Here is a 21,456-nt window from a genome sequence, read left to right as displayed (position 1 = left end):
ACCATTGCTACAGACGGGCATTGGTTTTTATGGGCAAGAAGCTGTTGATTGCCGAAAAAAAAAAAAGAATTAGCCGGTAAAAATCAGTGGGCAGTCCCTTTCAGGGTTTTAGAATTGTCTAGAATTTAAGCGCACTAGATCTAGTACACTATAGTAGCAGATGAGTTGAATCTTTTTTGAGTGACGGCCGGAAACACTGCCTCCAAGCGTCTTTCTTCACCTTTCTTACACGAGCTGAACCAAAGCCAAATAAAACTAGAGTCATGCTAACCCAGATGAACTTTACTACGGCAGCGACTCAGTTTTCATTCACAATATTTTAATTTAATTCAAATGAATGCATTATGGTGCAGTAGTGCTGGTGCAATAGTGCAGGTTCATAGTCGCAGTAGGGACTTTTTCGTCTGGAAAGTGCACGAACTTGCCCAAAATATTTTATTGATTCATGTAGTTGACTACGACACTATATATGAAGTAAACAAGTGGTTGAAAATTTTTTTCTTTCATAATTTTGATGTGAACAACACCATCACAATACACAAGAGTCAGTGGTTTCAGTTTCGGTTATCTTGTTTCAGTTTCGTTTTAGAGGGTAGCGACACCTGTTGTTGTTTCACCAAAGCTTACAATCCCAATGTTCTCTACGAGAGATCCGCCATTGGCGGCGTATGCGGATAGGAGCAGCGGATGCGCAAACGAGTGCGCTTAGCTTGACAGGTTTAGTAGTAGCGTTTTTCGGCGCTGCTTCGTTAGGTAATTTTTTTATGGCGTAGGCAAGCTTGCTGTTTTCATTTTTATACTCCCTTTCACCTTAGCGGCTTAGCTGCGGACCTCTGTGCGCTCTGTACACAAGACTCCGAAACGCAAGCACCGACCAGTCATCTCTGTTACGCTGCCCACACCTCACAGGCGCTCGGTCTCTCCGTGCGGCCACTAAGCCTAAGCGGGTGTGAAGTGCGGTTCTCTGTGTGTGGTTTTGTGCGTGTGTGCGTTGTGTACGCGTAACGACAAGCCGCCCGTGTTTGCGATGGTTCGCTCGGGCTAGATTGAACGCGTCATGTTCCATCGACGCCGCATAGACAGTGTTTATACGTGGCTCTGGGCCGATTGTGTCTCCGGAATGCCCGCACCTCCAGGGGATCGAATGTGTGTCGTCTGCGTCCAAGTCCCGGTCGGGGCGGCACGGCGTTTCGCATGATCCGGATAAGCGATCAGGTGAAGAAGAACAGAGCTTCAAATTTGGACCATCGTCGGTGAGCCGCGATGTCCAAGCGAACGGACCAACGCTGTCCGGACGACCGGATCCGCGAGTTGGAACAGATGTTCCTGGGCGGACCGGTGCTGGTCAGCGGCAAAGCGTTCACTGTTGAAGGGCTCCTGGACGTGTTAATCGTGCTCTACGATGAGTGCTGCAACTCTTCTTTGCGAAAGGAGAAGACCATGACCAACTTCATAGAATACGGTGAGTGGAATCCGTTTTAATGCTCGCTTGCGTGGCTTCGTCCCTTTAAAAACACGTATAGCAAGTCGGAAAATATCAATCCTGTTTCCATGCTGTGTCTCCTTCGATAACGTAGCTTGTTCCAACAGCCTTCTGGCAAACTGCGGAAGTCGTTGTGCTGCGAGAGGCGCCCCGTTGGTCGGCTTTCATTGACCCCCGTGCTTAGCCAGCGGCTTAGCGCGCCAAGCCTGCGCTGTTGCCCTGTAAATGTTTCTGCTGAAAGCTTTGAACTTATGCCCAAACGCAGCTGTAGTGCTCAATGTAAGCTTGTCGCAGGCTCACAGATCCGAGAACGTTTCGCGTAAAAGTACCTTGATTGAGGCTCGCCGCGTACTGTGCTTGTAGTCGCAGCTTGATTGAGCCTCACAAGGAGAGAAAAAAAAAAAAAATCAAGAAAGCACTGTGGCGTCTCGGGACCGGAACCGTCTTTCAGTTCCTTGCAGTCTAATTTTAGCCATTCAAGCCGTCGCTTAAGAGGCCTCAGTGGTCCTAAATCTAGCCGTAAACAACGGCGTGGTTCCCCCACGCCCACGCCCCCCAAGTTCGTTGGCATCTCGTAGTGAAAGGGGCCGAGCGTCAGATGTTGACGCGGCGATACTTTTTGTTGTTTTGTTCCGCGAAATGACTGCTTTTTAAACAGTAAAAAAGCTATGTCATGATCGTCTACGGTGTTGTGTGCTCATTCGTACGCGGTAGAATGCCTGGATCTCACCTGGGCGAGCTCGCTGAGGCCAATCGAGCTGGCAGAGTTATCAATGATCTTCGTAGTATTTGAGCGATCATTGCAGTGCCATATGATACGTCTGATCATTTCGTAACAACCGACGCATCTCTCGTCCCCTTGTGTGGCGGCCATGAAAGCAATGGCCTGCTACCATGGAGACAACGTCGGCATTTCGAGTAGCGGACACAGAAAACCACTCTGGCTCGGCCTTTTCCGATACACATTCTGCTTGCCGATTCTTTGCGGGGCACTAGTCCACGAATAAAAAAAACGAAAAAAAGTTGAAGGAATAAATGACTGCATCCAGGACAAAATCGATCATTTAGGAGTAGACTTGAACACTGCTTTCCCATCGTAAGTGGGCGATCGTGTTCCCATGACCTGAATGAACGTTTTCACATCGGGGGTGCGACTGAGGGGGGGGGGGGGGGGGGGGGTGCCGGAAAAACTGTCTTCGATCATGAGGCCCATCTCGTCTTGGGCCGTGGCCCAATGTCCCGGCAACTTCGTGTTTCATGCTTGTTCGCCTAAGATTTCGCTTATTCAGTGCATTTCAATCCTGGTTATCTTCGGTCATTTGTGTTTGTTTCTGTTTGGCGTGATTATTATTTTTTGGTTGGTACTTCTGCCCAACGCTTTAGAGCGAGATGACTCCGTCGGATCGGGACTGATCAGTTTCTAGTTTCTGGCAAGATCCAGATAACATGCTGCGAGGTGTGGCGTGCCGGCTGCGTATGCATCATTTAGCCGGGCTGTTGTGTATACGATGCGTCGACTGCCGTTAAAGGAGTCAGGCAGGCCGAGTAGACGTCGGCGCGCTGTTGAAGGCTAGGACTTGCCCAGCTTTTATCATCTGCGCACCCATTGACTAAACGACGCTTACGCACGCTCAGCGAAGCTTTCATTTCTCCTGCTTCGTAAAAAAAAAAGGAAAAAGAAAGGCACGTTTTATTTCATTCATTCGTGGCGTAGCGTAGTACGGCCCTAAGCGGCTTGCTCGCTTCGTGGTCGCAGCGTGCCTCTTATCGCCCGTGAGCGATCGGCTGTGTTGTGTTCGGCGTCCACTGCTAGAAGTGCGGATGTATATCTTGACACACATATCTACACCTGCATCTGATGTGCGTTTATCTCCGATGCAGATGTATGCACGGACGTAATAGCCCCTGCCAACGGGACGCTGAAGACGACCTGTTTTGCGCGAGCTGGCTACGCGTTTACGGACGCGGTTCTATTTGCTTCTGAGTGCTGCGCGTCTTTCGCAACTGGTATTGAATAGCCGAAGTGGTACTTGTGAAGAGTACGCGAGCATAATGTTTGTTAGTGGCGCAGCAGTGCTGACATATCGCCGTGAATCTGTGCGCTGAGAAGTTGGACACGACCGTGGGCACGGTTAGTGCCGTTTGCTTAATGAGCCGAACCAAGGTTTTGCGCGGACCATGCGGTACTGAAGGAATACGGCTTTGCTTCTATCAATTTTATTTTCCTTTCTTGTTTTTTTTTTCTTTGTTCTCGATACGTAAGTGTTGGTGGACTGTAACGCAGCTCGAGTCGTGTGGATCTAGACGTCAGGGAGACCGTGACAGATGCGTGAGGATAAGAGGTTCTAATAAAAGAAACCTCGAAAAACCCGGGATAGAAAACAAAACAGAGGACCTGCGTTTTTTTCTTTCTCGTTAGCGAACTTCAATCAATCAATCATTCAATCAATCATTCAATCAATCAATCAATCAATCAATAAACTTTTATTTCCTTTAGAAAACTCTACTTTCGCATAGGCTTCGATATATTTGCACCTCTTGTCTCTTAACTGGTTGTTCAATGGATAATAAAACATAATAGCGCGTTTAGCTGGAGATATCAGCCTTCGCCTCACTGCGTGGAATTCAGTTGCCGAACTTCTCGCTGTGGTGGTGGTGGCGCAATGCATTTCAAGTGTTCTCGCGCAAAAGGGAGCGCATTATTAGCGTGCCCCCTTTTCAAGTGCGAGGCAGATTAGGAAGCGAAGTTGCTCCTTGAGTGCGAAATGTTCCTTCTCGTAGTGTTGGTACCTGAACGCATCGGGGGGGGTGTCCCGTGTCTTTGTCGCCACGGGGGAGGAGGGTAATTGGGGAGAGAGGGACAGAAACGAGAACGGACTCATCTGGGTCATTAATGCGCCCAAAAGGCATCGGCCACGGAGGCTGCCGCCGATTGAGTTCACTGCCGTGCACTGCCAGGCCGATGCCTGGGGCTATTTTTGTTGTTGTTGTTGTTTTGCTCTATCGTGTACACCGCGCGCTGGCTTTTACCAGACGAGCACAACCGCCGTGGAGCTTAAAGGAACCGTGTACTTCGGGACCAAATCACAGGCTTGAGAGCCCGTGCGGACGTTTTACGAAACCGTTTTCCACGATTCGCGGTGGTGCGGTGTTCTGCCCTGCTTTATTATGATTATTTTTTTTTGTAATTGGCTTTTGCTTGCCATTCTGGAGCGGGGATTCATTCTCTTGTGGGTTCGAACCCTACCGCGTTTCGATGGAGGCGAAACGCAAAAGCGCCCGTGTATCTGTGCGATGTCAGTGCACGTTAAAGATCCCCAGGAGGTCGAAATTATGCCGGAGACCTCCATTACGGCACCTCTTTGTCCCTTTCTTCTTTCACTCCCTCCTTTATCCCTTCCCTTACGGCGCGGTTCGGGTGTCCGCCGAGAAATGAGGCAGATACCGCGTGTGAAGTTCGCTGACCTTTCTGTGGTGCCAGTCGGTCTTGTGTTCGCGAGGAATGCCGCACCTGTGGAGTCACATATAGACTCGGAAGGACGCCCGACGAGGACTCGGCGGCGGCTGTATTGTGATCAGCGCGTCGCCAACAAAGGGACCTGTCCCTTTCCCGTCCCTGTCTCCCCTTCTTGCAGGATATATTTGTGTTCCTCGCTCTGTCACGGGAATAATCCGTCTTACGGCGGTCGACATGTGTGCGACGTCAAGGGGTTGCGAAACTTGGGGAATGCAGGAGGTATGTCTGGAGATACCGTGACGCGCATTCTTCCCTTGACGACTGTATTCTTTTTTTTTTTTCTGTAAAGAATTTGAGTGAGCGTCTCTTGGACATATGCACGTGTCCCGAAACGTTGGGTAAAGTTAAAAATATTGGTTGGCGTCAGTTGACGTCACAACCAGACGGACTTCCGTCGAATGTGTTTTTGTTCAATGTCAGGAAAGTAGTAACTGTCGTGCCGTGGGAAATGGTAGTCGTGTATGTGCTATTTGTGAGTTTGGTTGCAGCCTCTCCTTTGCCAAATGTTTGTCTTGTCGATGGAATTGAAGAGCTTTGCCTTTCCTTTCCCCGACCACTGTTTAATCAACATTCTTTCACCAATATGTGATTAGTTGGCGAAAACCTTAATTTCCTTTCCATAACCACTGATTGGTGAGGAGGGTCACTTGTTACCTTATTGGTTGCTGTCCCCGCTAAGGGCGGAGTCGCAGGGTTTAAAAGTAAGCGCTCAGGGTTAAACCAGGGCTAGTTCGTCTGATCAACGGTTTAGTCATGTTGTCGATAGTTTTCCCCTTGCTTGTTTCTTCTTGTTTTATTTATGTTGTAAATAAATAGTTGACCTTCTCCTTTCCTCGAGTAACGTGAATGTTTGCGAGTTAGAACCACCGGGTCATCATGAAACCCCGATTTCATCATCAACAAGGTGTGTCCTCTCACGCCACCTGAAGGGGATTGCAACTGGCGCAGTCTGAAGAGGAAACTACTAAACTCTGCGTCATTTCATTTCCCCAACAACCAATTTTGACCTTTTCAATTTTTGATTCTCTTTTTTTTTGTTCTTTCCGTATTGGGCAAAACTTGCGGAAGGTAGGTGTTGCGATGAGTTGAATAGGCACGTTACGTCACCAGGACGTCGTTATGAAGGTGCCATGGATTCTCTGATTCGACTCATCGGTTGATTCGGGCTGGCACTTTAGTGTTCTCAGTATGAACTGTACTAATTAATGCTCCCCTTAATTCGAATTTCGGTCACCTGCGAGTTTGAACAGTCGAGAGTTGACTGTGCTGTAATAAACAATGTGACCTGTGCCAGAGTGGCAATACTCTCTAGCACAACAGTGTCAGCAGCTACAGCGAAGGTTGGTGTCTATCGTTTTTACCGCTTTTAAGTGGGGAAGCGGCACGTGGGATGTGAGGGACGCCGTATTTCTAAGGCGCTCATTTGGCCAGAGCTACCTTGCGCCATAAAAATTCCTCCTCCTCCTCATCAAGTTACCGGTGCTTCCCAACGTTTGAAAGGCCATTGACCCCTTTTGGTGTGCAGAAAAATCTGAACAGGGAGCAAGGGGTCATTTTGAGGAGACTGCAATCGAATACTTATATAAATCCTGTCAGGTTCAGGTATATGTTTACAAATTCGTATGATGCGCACTGTGCCTTCTGCGGTGAAGTGGCTGACTTATGCCATATGGCATGGGCATGCCAGAAAAACCCAGCTATGCCAAGAATCAGTGACCGAACAACTGATGACTGGGAGGCGGCGCTGTCTAGCTCACATTCGGAGGACAAACTTTCGCTGGTGAACCGGGCAAGAGCGGCGGCAAAAGGTCAGGCTAGGTTAGGTTCGGTTAGGTTGTGGACTCCTGGAATGAGGGTCCACCCAAAGGTTGTTTGCATTAAACGTTTCTCTCTCTCTTTCGAGCATAGCAGCTGCCTGCAAATGGACTACTCGTGGGACGATCAGCTCCCCGTGTAGCTGTCGTCTCGAAGACGAGGGCACACTCGAGATCGCACATCTCGCCATAGCAGCCACGTTGTCGGCAGTAAACAATCCTATTGTTAGCCATACGCGGCGTGCGATAAGACGCGCCGTAGAGTGCGAGCAGTCCCCGTCACGGCCGTCTTCGCGAGGGACTCGCGCAGCAGCAGCGGCGATAGCGAATTTCCCCCGCTCCATCCGGTGTAGCTGATGGCAACCGTCATCTGTTGAAGGAAGGAAGGAAGGTAGCAAGAAAGAGAGCGAGATAGAGAGAAAGGAACAGGAAAGAAGCTCCCCTACGCTTTTCGCTGTATTCGCGTATCCACGAGGACTTCTACCGGGCGCAACTGGGTCACGTGATGGCCGCAAGTGGCGCATTTAGGCTCAGGTCCACCTGGGCGGCAGTCACGTGAACGTTGCTCCTTCCACACCGACGGCAACTCCTTTGGCCGCCGAGAAAGCTCGCCGAAATGGTTTCGCTAGAATAATAATAATAATTGGTTTTTTGGGGAAAGGAAATGGCGCAGTATCTGTCTCATATATCGTTGGACACCTGAACCGCGCCGTAAGGGAAGGGATAAGGGAGGGAGTGAAAGAAGAAAGGAAGAGAGAGGTGCCGTAGTGGAGGGCTCCGGAATAATTTCGACCACCTGGGGATATTCAGCGTGCACTGACATCGCAGAGCACACGGGCGCCTTAGCGTTTTGCCTCCATAAAAACGCAGCCGCCGCGGTCGGGTTCGAACCCGGGAACTCCGGATCAGTAGTCGAAGCGCCCTAAGCACTGAGCCACCGCGGCGGGGGAAATCAATAAAACAACAACAACAAAAAGAATAAGAGAGGGAAATGTGATGTCAGGCGCACAGTTTTTTTTTTGTACATCCGCAAGAAATGAAGGCATATTTGTAATCTGCGTCGCGAGGCTGCAGTGTTCCCGTTAATTTCTGCGTGAAACTGTCGCACTCCTGGGCCGCGCCCCGTGGGTGAGGCTGGTCGGTAGCGCTGGGATTGCACATCGTTGAGCAATGCAGCGCGATTTCAAACTGGAAGGACGGAAGATATACAAGAACGAGCGCTCGTCCTTGGCTGTCTTCCTTCGTCCCAGTTTGAAGCAGCGCTGCATTACTGGAATGGATTAGCAACTCGCCCTAGCTTCAGTTTTAGCCGGGATTGTGCAGTCGGGGACTTAAGTCTCTGGACCACGGGCTCCGTAAACGAAGGCAATAGTTCTATTATTAGCCGCCGGCTGGAGACCACATTTGTGGAGTTGAAATAAAAGAATTTTGACTTTCACCTCCACAAGTGTGGTCTCCAGCCGCCGGCTAATAATAGAACTATTGCTTTCGTTTACGGAGCCCGTGGTTCGGACACTTTTGTCCCGGACTGTACGTCCAGCTAGGCCCCTCAGTGCTATGCGTGTCGTTCACTAGTTGGCGTTGTTTCTTCCCCACTGTGTTCGTTCCGAAAATGACAGGACCCTCCGCTGGGCTTCCATCAGTTTTTGAGCACGCGAGATCCACTCGACGCGCGACGTCTCCTTTTGTTCGCCTGACTCGTGGCCGTATCTGTGCCGGGTCCGTCACAATCAGTGCAGAGGTGATCTCTACCGTTTTGGCCGAGCAAGGCCACTGACCTTTCTCTTACTTGATGGTCACTTATTTAGTAAGAGTGACGGCGCAGCATGAAGGATCCTAGCGTCTAGCAAAATCCCATTTCATCTCGCAAATTTAAATTGCCCCGGGAGAGCACTTCACGGCGAGGAAGTCGAGTCCAAAGTGGTCACGTTTGAATCGCGTCTGGCCTCCGCGATCGCGAGAGGACGGGTTATCAGGCTCCTTGCAACGTCCGTTGTTGCCTTTCACCCCCTCTTCCCCCTCGTCTTCCCGCGGCGGCGGGGGTGGTTGTGTGCGCGGCGCGCACCCCCGTCAGGTGCGGCCACGCGGATCGACGCGAAAGTGGACCCCCGCCCTCCCCCTTCCTCGAATGGCCCGGGGGCGGCCGCCGCACGCGCCGGCGCCTCGCTAACCTCGTTTCGGCCACTTGTGCGGCGGACCGGCTGCTGGCCGAAGAGACGCGTCCGTGAAGCGGGCAGCGCTGTGCAGCAGCGGGCACTGACAGTGTGGAAAAGGGGGTCAGAACCGCTCCCCGCCTTCGTGACCCGGTGTGTATACGCTAGGTCGGCAGAGCTGCACTCGAAGTTGTGCAGCGCGAGTGCGATCCGTGTTCCTCTGCGCTTGCGGCCGTTCTCGTCGTCTTCTTATCCTTAGTGTTCGGCCTACTCTTGCGTTCTTTCAAGGCTGCAGATTCACTCGATATGATGAACCTGTCACAGCCGACTCTCAATCACTCCCAACTCGAGAGAGTGCCGAAAATTTCTTCGAATTGTGCACAGTGCAGTTAGACGGGAGTCTGTCCTTAATACATATATGGTGCTGACGGGACCGAAGCGTCAATTCGTGTAAACCGGACGTTCGAATTAAGCGAGTTCGAAGAAACGAGTTTCCACAGTGTAGCTTGGGATGGAGGTTTCGTTGAATCCGCCTTTTTCATTTTCCTGTGCTGCCACCTCGCGTACAACGCTGGAAGCTCACTGGTAGGGTACTGCGCGCCCAACCCGGCCGGACTGAGTGCCGCTGCGGAGCACGTTTTGTTGGAATCTATCAACGATGGCGTGTCCTGGGCAGCACCTGGTACCTGGAGGATTTCTAGGGTTGACTGATGGCTTGGTGCGAAGTCTGAGGCAGGCTGTAGTGCTCACCGAAGAGCAAATTCTTCAGTATCTCCGATCATCCGGCATGCGATGCGAACACCAGTTAGCAAGGGCCGCCGCTTCAGAGATGAAGGCTACATTCGGAACATAATGTTCAATGAAATATCCCCGATCAGTGAGGTTGGCGTTTTCCGCTGTATATGCCTGCCATTCATGAAAGGTGGATACTACATCGTGCACGCCGTAGTACAGAAAACGACTGGGGACAACAGTTTTCACAAGCAATCGTTGTGCTCAAGCCCTGCCGAATAGCTACACGAGCTATAAAAGCACAAGCGTACTCGCAACAAAGCAGCTCTGATAGCATTTCACTGTATTTTCCCACAACACACCGCTGCATAGGTTAAACAAGCATGCGCGTCCATAAAGACGAGCGCGAGAGGCGCACATTGATCCATTCCGGTGATACCACGCAGAGCTCTTCATCATGGATATGACTCGAACACACGCATAACGCACCTTCTTCTTCTTCTGCCTCTTAATACATGGCACATACCCATACGGGGGGATTGGCCAGGGTGTAGTGGCATAAACAAGGAAATTTCCATAGGAGATTATGACAAAATTTTAGCACCATGCGTGAATGCTCTCGTAGCTTCTTTTTCGTTGCCCGCTCCATCGCGCGTTGAAAGCGGCTCACAGCGCTTGCCCATTTGGCCTTCTTGCTTGAGAAAGCAAAAAGCGCCGGAACGAAGTCTGGGTGCCGCGGTGACATTCGAGGCCTTCCTGCCCATGAATAAAACACTTCATGATCGACTGCACACGCATTTAAACACAGTACCTCGTCCGCACCTGTCACAAAGTGATTCCCGCACAGTCTTGACGTGCTTGACGGTGCCCAAGGGCGGCACGATCGTCGAGCCGGCGAACTGCTTTTATCCACGCTTCGCGTCGAAGGCTGCCCGAGAAGCGCTCGGAAAGAGAAAAAATCCGAGTTTACTTCCCTTTACATATTGGGCATTGCTGCCGTATGCAACACATTTCGTAGGTATCGCCATATGCGTCGCGCTGAACGCCCGACGGCTGCAGCAACGCACCCCGCGTAGGAAGCCGGTTTGTTTACACTTCCACGACCGGTCTCGAGTGGAGCGAGCGACCCTTCCAATATGTTTCGCGACACCGCCGCCAGGGGATGGGCGCATGCGCAGTCGCGTCGTGAAAAAGGCGGATTGGTAGCTCTGTACACTAACTCTCCCCGCCCCCAGCGTTGCGGACCTTAATTTTGAGCGCATACGGGATCTCGCGCCCCGAAAGCTATGCGTGCCTGTCTCAGCAGCTGGCAGTGGCATTCAAGAGTGCTCCCGTTGAACGATAAGGTATCTTTCACTTCTGTGATTTCGATGGGAGTAGAATGTGTGAAGTCGCATTCCGTGCAATCAGTTTGCGCATGCTCCCGAATGAGGAACTTGGACCAAGTTGGGTGATCTCCGAATAAACACATTAGGCGACCTTGGCGATTGCCGGGCTTCTCTGCCCCACGTTTCGCGCCGGTGTCTTAAGAATGCGTTGGCAATGCTGTTCGATAGCCCTCTATCTCCTTCCCGGCGATAGCTCAGCGAGTCTCAAGGCAGGTGGGCACGTATTGCAAAGGGGCACTTTGTTGAGCAAGTCGCGGTACGTGTTGGAACAGGTAAAAGCGCTGCGCAGCTGAGACAGGACGAAGGGACAGGCACAGCGCTGACTCACATCTGAGGATTGTTATTGCTATCACGCAATAAATAGGCGAAAACGAGCACAGCTAACACGTGACACTGCGTCAAAGATTGAGAACGTAGGGTAAAGGAATTGTAGCTTAAAAACAAAGTGCAGAAAAAAATGCCACTTTGCCTAAGTCTTAGCTGCTAATGTAGTCTATTTATTTTCGTGTCAATGCCTACGCTGCCAATATTTGATGCAGCGCTTTTTGTTGGTTGTTCTCGTTTTCGCCTGTTTCTTGCGTGGCAGCAGCGAAGATCCTTGGGTGTGAGTCAGCGCCGTGCCTGTCTCAGCTGCGCGGTACTTTTGCCTGTTCAATAAGCCACCCCCCCACCTTTTCACTGCAACCCTTTTCTACGAACGCTTGCAACCGTTACCCGACAGTTGCGTTGTGACATTTCGCAGACCACCATTGTTCATTTCGGCCCGCAGAGTAACCCTCCGAGAAGTGACTTGCCAGCATGCCTCGCTGTACATGGGCGATAGGAACCGTTGAGCTTTTCTTTAGGCAACACGGCCGCTACGCTGTGAAAGCTTTATCCTATTGTTAAGTTTGCCCGGTGTGTCCTCTTTGGAGCTCAGGCATCGCGCGCATATTTGCAAGGAGATTACCCACCGGTGATACAATGGGTGCAAGCTTCAAGCTTTCCCCTTGCCCGGGGCTCGGCTTCTTTAGGGTCAAATGCTTGGGAAATGGGTCTTTGACCCCCACCTTGAGTAGATCGCAAACACCTTGTGCTATGCCGCTCTTTGGCTGCAGATGCCCTTGCGCCATTAAAAAATCCCCCATAATCATCATAATTGCAAGGAGATTAATTACATCGTGGAACTTGCACAGTCGCGGAGTAATTCGTTGGGGAAGCTGGATATTCTTCAAAGGAATGCTTATGCTATCGCCCCCCCCCCTCCCCCCCCCCCCCCCCCCCCCCCCCCGGTCCCGCCTTGTTCCCGTCACCGTGAAAAACCGACTTGGAGCGAAGTCGCCGACCACCCCAATCTGGGCACTCGAGACACGCCGTTATGAGGTAGCACTGACGACTTCGCAAATTTGAACTCATGCATCGCTTTGTGCGTGCGTGGCGCCGTGGCCTGAAAACCTCCCCACAGCAGAAAGGCGAAAGTTCGCAAGCGGCTGTATGCTGCGTACTGAGCAATTTGGGTCGCATCTTGACCGCGGTGTTCTATATTGAATACATGAGCTTACCGGCGGGTTGCGCGCATTTAAAGAATTGCAAGACAGGGATGAGTAGTATGCGGCACACATTCATTGCGCAGGCGAACCTCGTTATAGCGAAACGGTTTATAACGAAGTAATGGATACAACGAAAAAATGACGGTTCCCCGTCGTAGCTCGGTCAGCACGGGCTTTAACGAAGTTACGGTTGTAACGAAGTAATCGCCAGCCACCTTCAACTTCGTTATCACGAGGTTCAGCTATATCTAGAGTCCATAAGCGACAAACGGATATTAGGATACCCCAGTACACCGGCTCGCATTTAATGGCGGCATTTAGAAAATTAAATGTTTTGATTATAACGAAAAATTTGTTTAATTACCACGGCGTCCATGCTTCGCCACCTTTCCTCATTTATTTACGACACCGAAGAGCGTGGGTGTTGTTGCTGCGGCTGGTGCGTTCTGCTGCTGATTCAGAGCCCAGTCATTTAATCTCCTGCCTCATCCAAGGTCCGCCACCGTCGCCGCATTCGTCGTCTCGTTGAACGCAAAACTTAACGCGGCGTCTCTGGTCTTGGCATCGGGACCCCTCCCTCGTCGTGTGACGACGTTGTTTTCCCGACCACGTGCACAACAGCTTCCCTCCGAGCGACTTTATCGCCGCTCTCGAACTGCGCCCGATTCAGTGGAGTGTGTGTGTGCAGTGTATATCCTTGGCTGACGCGCAAGGATGTTATAAACGCAGCTGGCTTCTTGCTGGCAAAGGGCTTGGCACGTGAAGGGCACGGAGTCGCTTGTTTCCCCGCAATCCGGTAAAAAAGGCTCCTCCGCGCGTGGGGAAGGGGGGGGGGGGGGGGTATTGAGCCGCTGTAACGGGGGGAGGCTTTGGGGGGATTATATTCGCCGCACAATCGCCGCGGATTATTATGACTTGGCTGTGCGACGGAGAGCTGGCAGTCTCGCTTGGGTTGTGGTTAAGGCTTGTATCGCGAGTTGCGCGCTTTTGCGTTTAAGGCTATTTTTTTACGTGTTTTTTTTTTCTTCTCGGCGAAACGAGCTTTTGTTTCGCTGTTAACGCGCACCGGCAGGCATGAAAATGGAGACGCGGCTGGGCAGAAACTGTGCGCCGCTTCTTGGACTACTCAGACTTCCCCATTTTGCTCGGGCCTAACGGAGAGAAAATTTATTGAGGAAACGCTTACAGAGGTCGGGTCCGGTCAGTGAAGGTCTTGCTTGCATTGTAAGTGGGATAGAAGCGGGAAACGAGGGTCATGATGATGATGGGCACGATGACGACGGGCATACAGAGGCTGCGTAGATTGCATACAGCAGGCTTTGACCGAGCTATTAATGGAGCGTTGCAAACCTGAGGATTCCGACGTTGGATTGGAGCATGGCTGGGTATGACAGCCTCCTTTGCCCCCACCCCCTTTTTTTTTTGCCGTTCTTTGTTCCTGGATTAGGAAAAAAGCAGCAAGCAATGTAGCAGATGGCGGTTTTTATTTAACTGAAAAAAAAAAAATGCGCCGTGCAGGCCTTGTAGCTGTTGTCGTCACTTCTTCGCCTCATTGAAGCGGGAACAGTCGGGGAGTTTTTTCCTAGTCATACCCTAGCGGTGCTTCGAGGAAGCTGCGGCGGGCTCACTTAGCAGAGGCACCGCAGTATACAAAACCCTGTAAGGCATCATCCCCCCCGGCTTGGGTGCGGCGCGGACTCGGGCGCGAGCTGCCCGTGTTTTCCGAGCGGCAAATCCAATTGTCGATCTCCGAGAGGGAAAGGAAAAGGGGGGGGGGGACGCTGGCTGCGCAGCGGGTGTGCTCTGCCCCGTCCCCGGTATACGTTCCCCCTGGTCGGTCATTCGGCGCACTCATACCTCGTTAATGGCCGCTTATTCCGTTAGAGGCTCCCACGCACACTGCGGGCTGAGGCCGGTGAGTGGGCGTGGCCTTGGGCGCGTGCGACGTCCTTGTGTAAATATATGAACGAGTCACACGCCGTCGCTTATCGTGGCAAAAGCCTTCCTATTGGCAATGCAGTGACCGCGACCGCGTTGAACCGGTCACTGGCGTTCGCGATGTTTGGCTGCCTTGGAAAAATGGCGATGGCTCGCACGTTGCTTCCTTGTTTTGCGTTGCGACCGCTGACGTGACAAATAGCCTGTGCGGGGGAGCTGTCCTTGTCGGGGGATGAGAGGTAATACCTTATCCTTTTTTTTTTTCGTTATTTCAGCCGTTTTTGGCGCCCATAATCCGCGAACACGCATTTACAGAGAAGAAAAGCGTTCTTGGCACAGTGTTGCCCTTCTGTACCGTTCGGTTGGCTATGTTCAGCAAGTGATGGACGTTCAGCACAATGTGTCCCCCCGTGAAAGCGGGGGTTGTCTAGAACCGTCAAATGGCCTTCCTGCAACGCCTTATCCCCCCCCCCCCCCCCCCCCCCCCCGCTTCTTCCCGCGCCTGTTTGTACTTTTCATATCCAAATTTGTGGGTCCTGCAGACCAGTGTCTGTCTGAACGTCATCCCTGACCCCTACCTTCTTTGTCGTGTTACAAATAAAAGTTTGTTCCTTCTCCTTGTCCCTCATAAGTTTACAAAACGTGACTTTGGTTAATAAATTCAATTCATATCGCGTGCAACGCGCTCTGCTTTGAGGTTTAATCGAGGCAGTGTGCGATTCGTACACTCAGCACTAAGGCTTCATATACAAGGTGTCCCACCCGGCTAAAGCGAATCAAGATTAAAAAAAAACAACGCAAAGCGTTTTTCCGAATAACTCGTAACAACATTTACTTGATTTCAGTTCGAAAGAACGCTCTGGTTTCTAGTTTAATTTTTGATCCATTTTAGCTGGGATACCCTGTATATGTATTCTAGGTTGCGTGTGAAGAAGGCGATGAAATTAGTCTTTTTTTTTTTTCACCGAATTTGGGTTCCGCACACTTTTGACCGCGGCTTGTACACGCGCGAAAGCGGCGGGTTGCGGTCCCCCTGTGTCTTGGCACAGGCTGAGGGGCGTTATTTTTCTTTTCCTCGCTTCGTGTGTCCCAACATAGTTTGCGTCCCCGCGTGGCTGCGGTCGCGGGCCGACGACTCTCCCGAAAGCAGTCGTCGCTGATTGGGAGTATTGGCCGGGTCGGTCGTCCGTTGTCCAAACGCGTTGCCGCTGAGTGTACACCCCCGTCGCGGGTGGCTAATGAATGAATGGGGGCTGGCGCTGGAATGGAGGTCGGGGTCCATTCCTGCCGGTTGGGCGCGCGCCCAGCGTTCCCAGTTGCGCGGCCTTCGGGTCCCCCCCTACCACCACCGAATGCGTCAGGGTGCCAGGAAGGGGGCTGACTCACGCGGCGGATGCCGCCCTAACCAGGTGCCGGCTCGACGGCCCCTCCTCCTCTCCCAGTGGAAGAAAAGGAGGACAGAAGAGAAAACTCGCGCTTACGACACATTTATCCCCCCCCCCCCCCCCCCCCCTTCGTCCCCCACCCTCCTCGTGGTGACGACTTGCTGATGGAGCGGCGCTGGACAATGCGCTACGGTTTTCGTGTGTTTTCGCATTCAGCGTGTGCCGCCTGAATGGGAAACCGGATACCGTATTTACGCGATTGCAAGTCGACGCTTTTGAAGGTCGACTGCTGCACCTTATTCTCACATATGCGAAATAAGGTGCAGCATCTTTTTTTTTTTGTTTGAGCGAGGGAACCGGAAGCACCGAGATCCGCATTTCTCACGTTGGCAGCGTGGCGGGGAAATCTGCTTTTCTCGGCAGTCGTCGCTTGGTTGCAACTCCCTTAAGAAATCACGATTAGCGTGTAAACTGGAGCGAGAAATCGTTTCTCGTTTGCGACCCAGCTTTGGATTATCATCCGACCATCGCCGTCGTTTCGCCACGGTTCCTAATTTGGCGTGAGATTCGAATCGCCTTCGCCCTCTTTCCGTTCACTCTCAGTCTCCCGCTACACTTCGATGCCGTCAACTTCGCCCCGCCTTTGGCCAGGTAGTGCACGGTTGGCGAGTGGAATGAAGTGTATGGTGCAACTTCCGCAGCCGACGGAAGAAACTTCCGCTCGCGTGCCTCCCTGTCCGCGCAAGTTGTTTTCCTCGGGGTGCTGTCTGCGGCGGCTTGTGTGGCGAGCGAGCCGTACACCGTGCGTCGTACGGCCGCGCCCGGCTCTGCTATATACTCTTTGGTTTCCGCCTTCTCCGCGAAAGCCGTGATATAAGGTATCGATGTTGGCGCGCCGCGGGCTCTGCGTCCTTTGAAGCGTACCGACGAGCCCCGCGTTATATCCCTCTGCCTGGGACACACACTCGGATATGTGTGTGTGCGGGGGGGGGGGGGGGGCAGAAACACACGCACACACACATACGAGCTTGTGGAGTGGTGTGGCTCAAACACACAAGCAGAGAAGCAGAAACAAAGCTTGTCTATTTGTGCCTCCCATCGCTGCAGGCGCGGTGGATCGGTCGACGCGGCGTGTCCGGCATTTTCGAGCCCGATAGCGACATCTCGGTGTAAGCCGGAGGGCCAGACAGGAGGTCGTCCCGCCCCGGTCACTTTTTCCAATCGACCTGCCGTCTTCTCTGCGGGCTGTTGGGCGAAACCCGGGGCAACCGTGGCGTGCTGGTCGAAGATCGGCTTTCTTTTTTTTTGTGTGTGTGTGTTACCTGTTGTCCGCACGAATGCGAAAGCTGGGCAGGAGGTGGCGTGTGTTTGTGTGTGTACAATTTGTCGCTGCGTGTGTGTGCGCGTGGAGCGTTTGCGGAGAGTTAGAGACGGGCCCGATTTGAACCCGCCCGTTGTGCCTTGTCTGTAGCTGTCTTCCCCGTGCCTGCTTTTTGTTTGCGTCTCATACTCTTTCGGAAAGGTGACTGCCTTTGTTACCCTCTGAAAGGGCTGCCCATGCTGCGCTTTACGTTGATTCTTTGCACGAGGCCGTGGTTTAGTTCGTGGTATTGCATTAAACGCTCGTTTTTTTTTTTCGGATTTGGCTTGAGCCAAAGGGTATATAGTGCTGAGATTTGACTTGAACCAAACATGAATCATTGGCGTGATTTGTACGTGTCTCGCGTACCGGCTGCTGCGGAGTGTAGATGCATCAGCCAGTTCATCAGCGCGTGGGCATCGCTCTGCACGCTGTGGGGACATGCTAACCGATGATCGTAGTCGCGTTTGATTGCGGGCCGGTATATCGCATGAAACACGTTTCTGCGTCAAAGCACTTGACCCCAGAGCGAATGCGGCGACCGCTCGCACATGCACGGCCTTACCATGGTCATGCTAGCTAATTGTGGTAGCAGCCGTTATGGTAACGCCTCCTGATAGCCTACCGTTACTCTGCGGGCAGGCCACGGGACGTGCTACTAATGTGGAAGCAACGATTTTTTCATATGACGCGATCCTAACCGGCTACAGTATTAGCTGATATTACCGCGGAACTGAAACTTACACGCAGTGATGCGTTGCTAAGGTCAGGGTGCAAGTTCCGAAGTATTGAAAGTTTAGCTCCGTGCCTCGATTTGCGGCCGTATTTCTTGGCAGTGTGGCATGGTGGCGCCGGGGAGGGTCAGCGCCGGAGCTTCTGCAGGCGCGCCCCCCTTCTAGCGTGGCGTCGTCGTCATTGTCACCGTGTTCTCAAACTGCGGCGTCGCGTGTGTAGCGGTGGCTGCGGCGCCGCGGGAGCAGCAGCAGCGGCGGCGTCGTATCTGCGGTTTCCGGTAGCGCCCCGCCTCTTCCGCCTTCCGGGCGGACAGCCGCTTCCTTCCTGCCCGCCATGGAGAGAAAGTCTTTTCCGGCGCCCGCTAGGGGCTCTCCCCGCCCAGACGCCGACCGGCGAGCACTGTGTGAGTGGGTCTCGGGGTCGACCCCCACCCTCTTGGTGCGGCTGACGTCGTCCGCTTGGAATGAACGCCGGTTATCGCCGCCACCGTGGAAAACACCCCGGGCCATCGAGCGTGCGCTGCTGCGACGTCGCCTCTTCGAAGAGCGAGTTTCGTAAATGCTGTTGCGAAATTAAAATACATCAGACGGAAGGTTTTGTAATGGCTTTTTCTAAGTGCCCCAAGAAACACTGCGGGATTCAGGGCACGCCGTAGTGGACGAGGTGGAAGAGAGGGGAGAGGAAAGTAGAGGGGAGGGGAGACGCGCGGAGGCGCTGTGCCGTTCTTGGAGTGACCGAGGGAAAAATGTTACATTTGTAGTTACCACAGCGGCAGCTACCGCCGTCGTACCTGTGCGTCACGAGCGAGAACTCCTGCGCTGAACTGCTTCACAGTGGGCAGTGGTGACGATGTGGACCTGAGCCATAAAATGGCAGTGGGTGGCACGGCGCGGTTTAGTTGTCTCTCTCACTTGGAGAGTCGGGGCGTTTCTTTCTTTTTTGTTGTTGTTGTTAAAGATTCGTCTTCTAGAGCTGCATCGAAGCCTGTGCATTTGATTTCATTTAGTTTTTTTTTTCTCAAAAGACAGAGGAAGCCAAGGCAAAGGGCGTATAGCCTGACTGGGCCCTAGCTCCCTGGCAGGTCCACCCTTACAAAAACTTCTTTACACAATCTATAGGCTGTCCATAGACTGCTGTATATAAAGTCTATAGACCCTCTATAGACAAACCCTGCAGAACAGTCTATAGATAATACAAATACTATAGGCGGTCTATAGACAATCTATAGAGTTATGGGCATACACTTTTAGTAGAATTTTGTCTATAGAAAGTCTATAGACTATGCTCAACACGGTGGCAAGACTTTGTTTGTTTGCGCTCTTTATATTCCTTGCTTCCTGCGATAAACCTTCAGTTGTGAGTTAGCGCTGGTCCTGTTGTTTTCTTTCCTTGTCCTCGTCTTTTGCGCTATTTTCGCTTAACTATAGACTATGAATAGACAAAAAAGAAATGTCTATAGGAAGGCAATATAGTCTATAAGAAGTCTATAGAACATTTTTGTAGGGGCATGAGAAGCGCATTAATACGCCTCTGCGCGAACGTCTTCGATAGCAGCGAGCTAGAGCAGAGCCTCTTCGCGATCTAGCCAGGGATATATCGTTTCCCGCTGTCGGTGCTTGTTGGTAACGTAATACTGTTCGTGCTGCCGTCGTGTGTTGCGGTGTCGATTCTCCGATGTCGCGGATGGGTTCCCCCGAGTCCGATTCTCCGGTGTCCCTCGGCCGCTCCGTTGTTCGCATATTGATCGCCGGCGCGACGTGCGGTGCGCGCGCACACACACGCACACGCACACACGCATTGATCGTCATTTCGGCGCGGCTCACCGAACCCGGACTTCGCGTCGCCTCGTAAGAACCGTGCAGCGTCGTGGAAGGCGGGAGAAATCGTATGGACGCGTACTAAAGTACGTTCACAAGCGGTTAGTGCCCTCTGACGTGCCGAGCGGGTGCAAACGGTCGTTGACAACGCGTGGTGTGGGACATGGAACTGCTGTTTGTAAAAAAAAAAAAAAAACTTGTGTGCAGTACAAGGTGCGCTTGAGAGCAGTACTCCGCTTTCTGTTGCGCACCAGGGATCACTAAATTACCGGGGCTATAGGGGCACTGGTAATAAGTTTTTCAACACCATCAGCACCGATGGTGAGCTCCTTCTTACGATGTGGAGGCACAACTGATCGACGGAAGCGCAAGAACTGGAGTATACCCAGCGATCAATCCAAACCAGGCGTATATTATCCAAGGCGGGGAACCCGATGGGGCCCATCCTCTCTCTCGAGCTCAAACCCCCTCCAGTCCGCCAGAAGTTTCTCGTTTAGCATGCCCCCCTCCTTTCCTGAGTACAATACGTCGCCTTGGGCCCCTCCCGAAAAAAAAAAAAAATAGCTACGTGCCTTATGCGAACGAGAGCGCACAGAACGACATATATGAAACTTGTTCATTCGGTGTGTTCGCCTTTTGGTGCTCCTGCGGTTGCGCTGCTGTGGGTGGATAGATCGGAGGGCCGTGATAGGTTGGGGCGAGCTTGCGTAAACGCTGTTCTCTGTGGTAGCTGTATACTACACTGGCCTTATTTTGGTGCAAGTAGTCTCGCATTCACGGTCGCGGTCTATCATGAGAAGTGACGGGGAGGCAGGCTGTGGGACCTTTTCTGTTTCGTTCTATGGACGGGAAAGAAAAGTAGAGATATTAGCACATTTCCGTTCGGTTTGGGTCTTGCACAAAAGCGGCGTTTTTCTTATTCCTTTGGGTCCATTTCGAAACTTTGCGTAGTCTAGGGGTACATGATTTCCGCCGACTTGATCGAGGAAGTTGCTGCTTCTAAACTATACCCGTTATCTGTTGGCTGCTCGCTTCTGGTTAAGGCTGCTTGCAGTGCGCTGATTCGCGCCTGCATGCCCAAGCGGGTCACCGCATCCGAGTGCGCCGCGCACTGCTGTCGCGGCTCCGGTCTCGTTTCCAGCACCTGCCATTCGCGACTCCGTCGAAAAGCGCGACCGGGCCGCAGCTGCTGCTGCGTGCTGCTTCGCTCCGCAACAGCTGCTGCTGCTGCTGCTGTACAGCGCGGCGGCCTGCCGTTGACAGTGCGCGCCAGACGCGGCAGCGCGCGCCGCTTAGCGGGAACGACTTGCGCGCAGCGCGGGAGCTTCTTCGGAACATTGACCGTCTGAAAATCATGACCGTACCGCGGTGTGGCGCTGTGTGTGTCTGTATTGGAAGATTGGGGGCTCAAAAGCAGAGAGGTGACGTAAGGTTAAATGTGTAGGAAAACGTATTTAAAGAATGTGGCGAATCTTAATAACTACTTACAGCAAAGTTAAAGAAAAAACGAGCATGGTGGCAACTGGCACCACCCCATTTCAAAGGGGACGCTCCTACCTTCCATCCATCCATGACGCGTTGGTCGTCGCCCAGTCAGTCGCAGTG

General features: G+C 52.3%; 1 protein-coding gene across 7 annotated transcripts in view; it reads left to right on the top strand.

Annotated features, from left to right (window-relative positions):
* The first annotated feature begins 647 nt into the window (after nucleotides 1-647).
* Nucleotides 648-21,456, top strand: part of gek (serine/threonine-protein kinase gek) — a 127,516-nt gene continuing 106,707 nt past the window's right edge. For all 7 annotated transcript variants that reach the window (XM_077666170.1, XM_077666169.1, XM_077666168.1 and 4 more), the window contains exon 1: nucleotides 648-1,462. In XM_077666170.1, the coding sequence (XP_077522296.1) occupies nucleotides 1,264-1,462 (199 nt within the window). In that variant the 5' untranslated portion in view covers nucleotides 648-1,263. The remainder of the gene's footprint in view (nucleotides 1,463-21,456) is intronic.

Source organism: Amblyomma americanum, chromosome 5 (genome assembly GCF_052857255.1).
Source record: "Amblyomma americanum isolate KBUSLIRL-KWMA chromosome 5, ASM5285725v1, whole genome shotgun sequence".
In the NCBI taxonomy this organism is placed as follows: domain Eukaryota; kingdom Metazoa; phylum Arthropoda; class Arachnida; order Ixodida; family Ixodidae; genus Amblyomma; species Amblyomma americanum.
The sequence above is the reverse complement of the archived record's forward strand: the minus strand, read 5'-3'. Positions and strand labels throughout refer to the sequence as shown.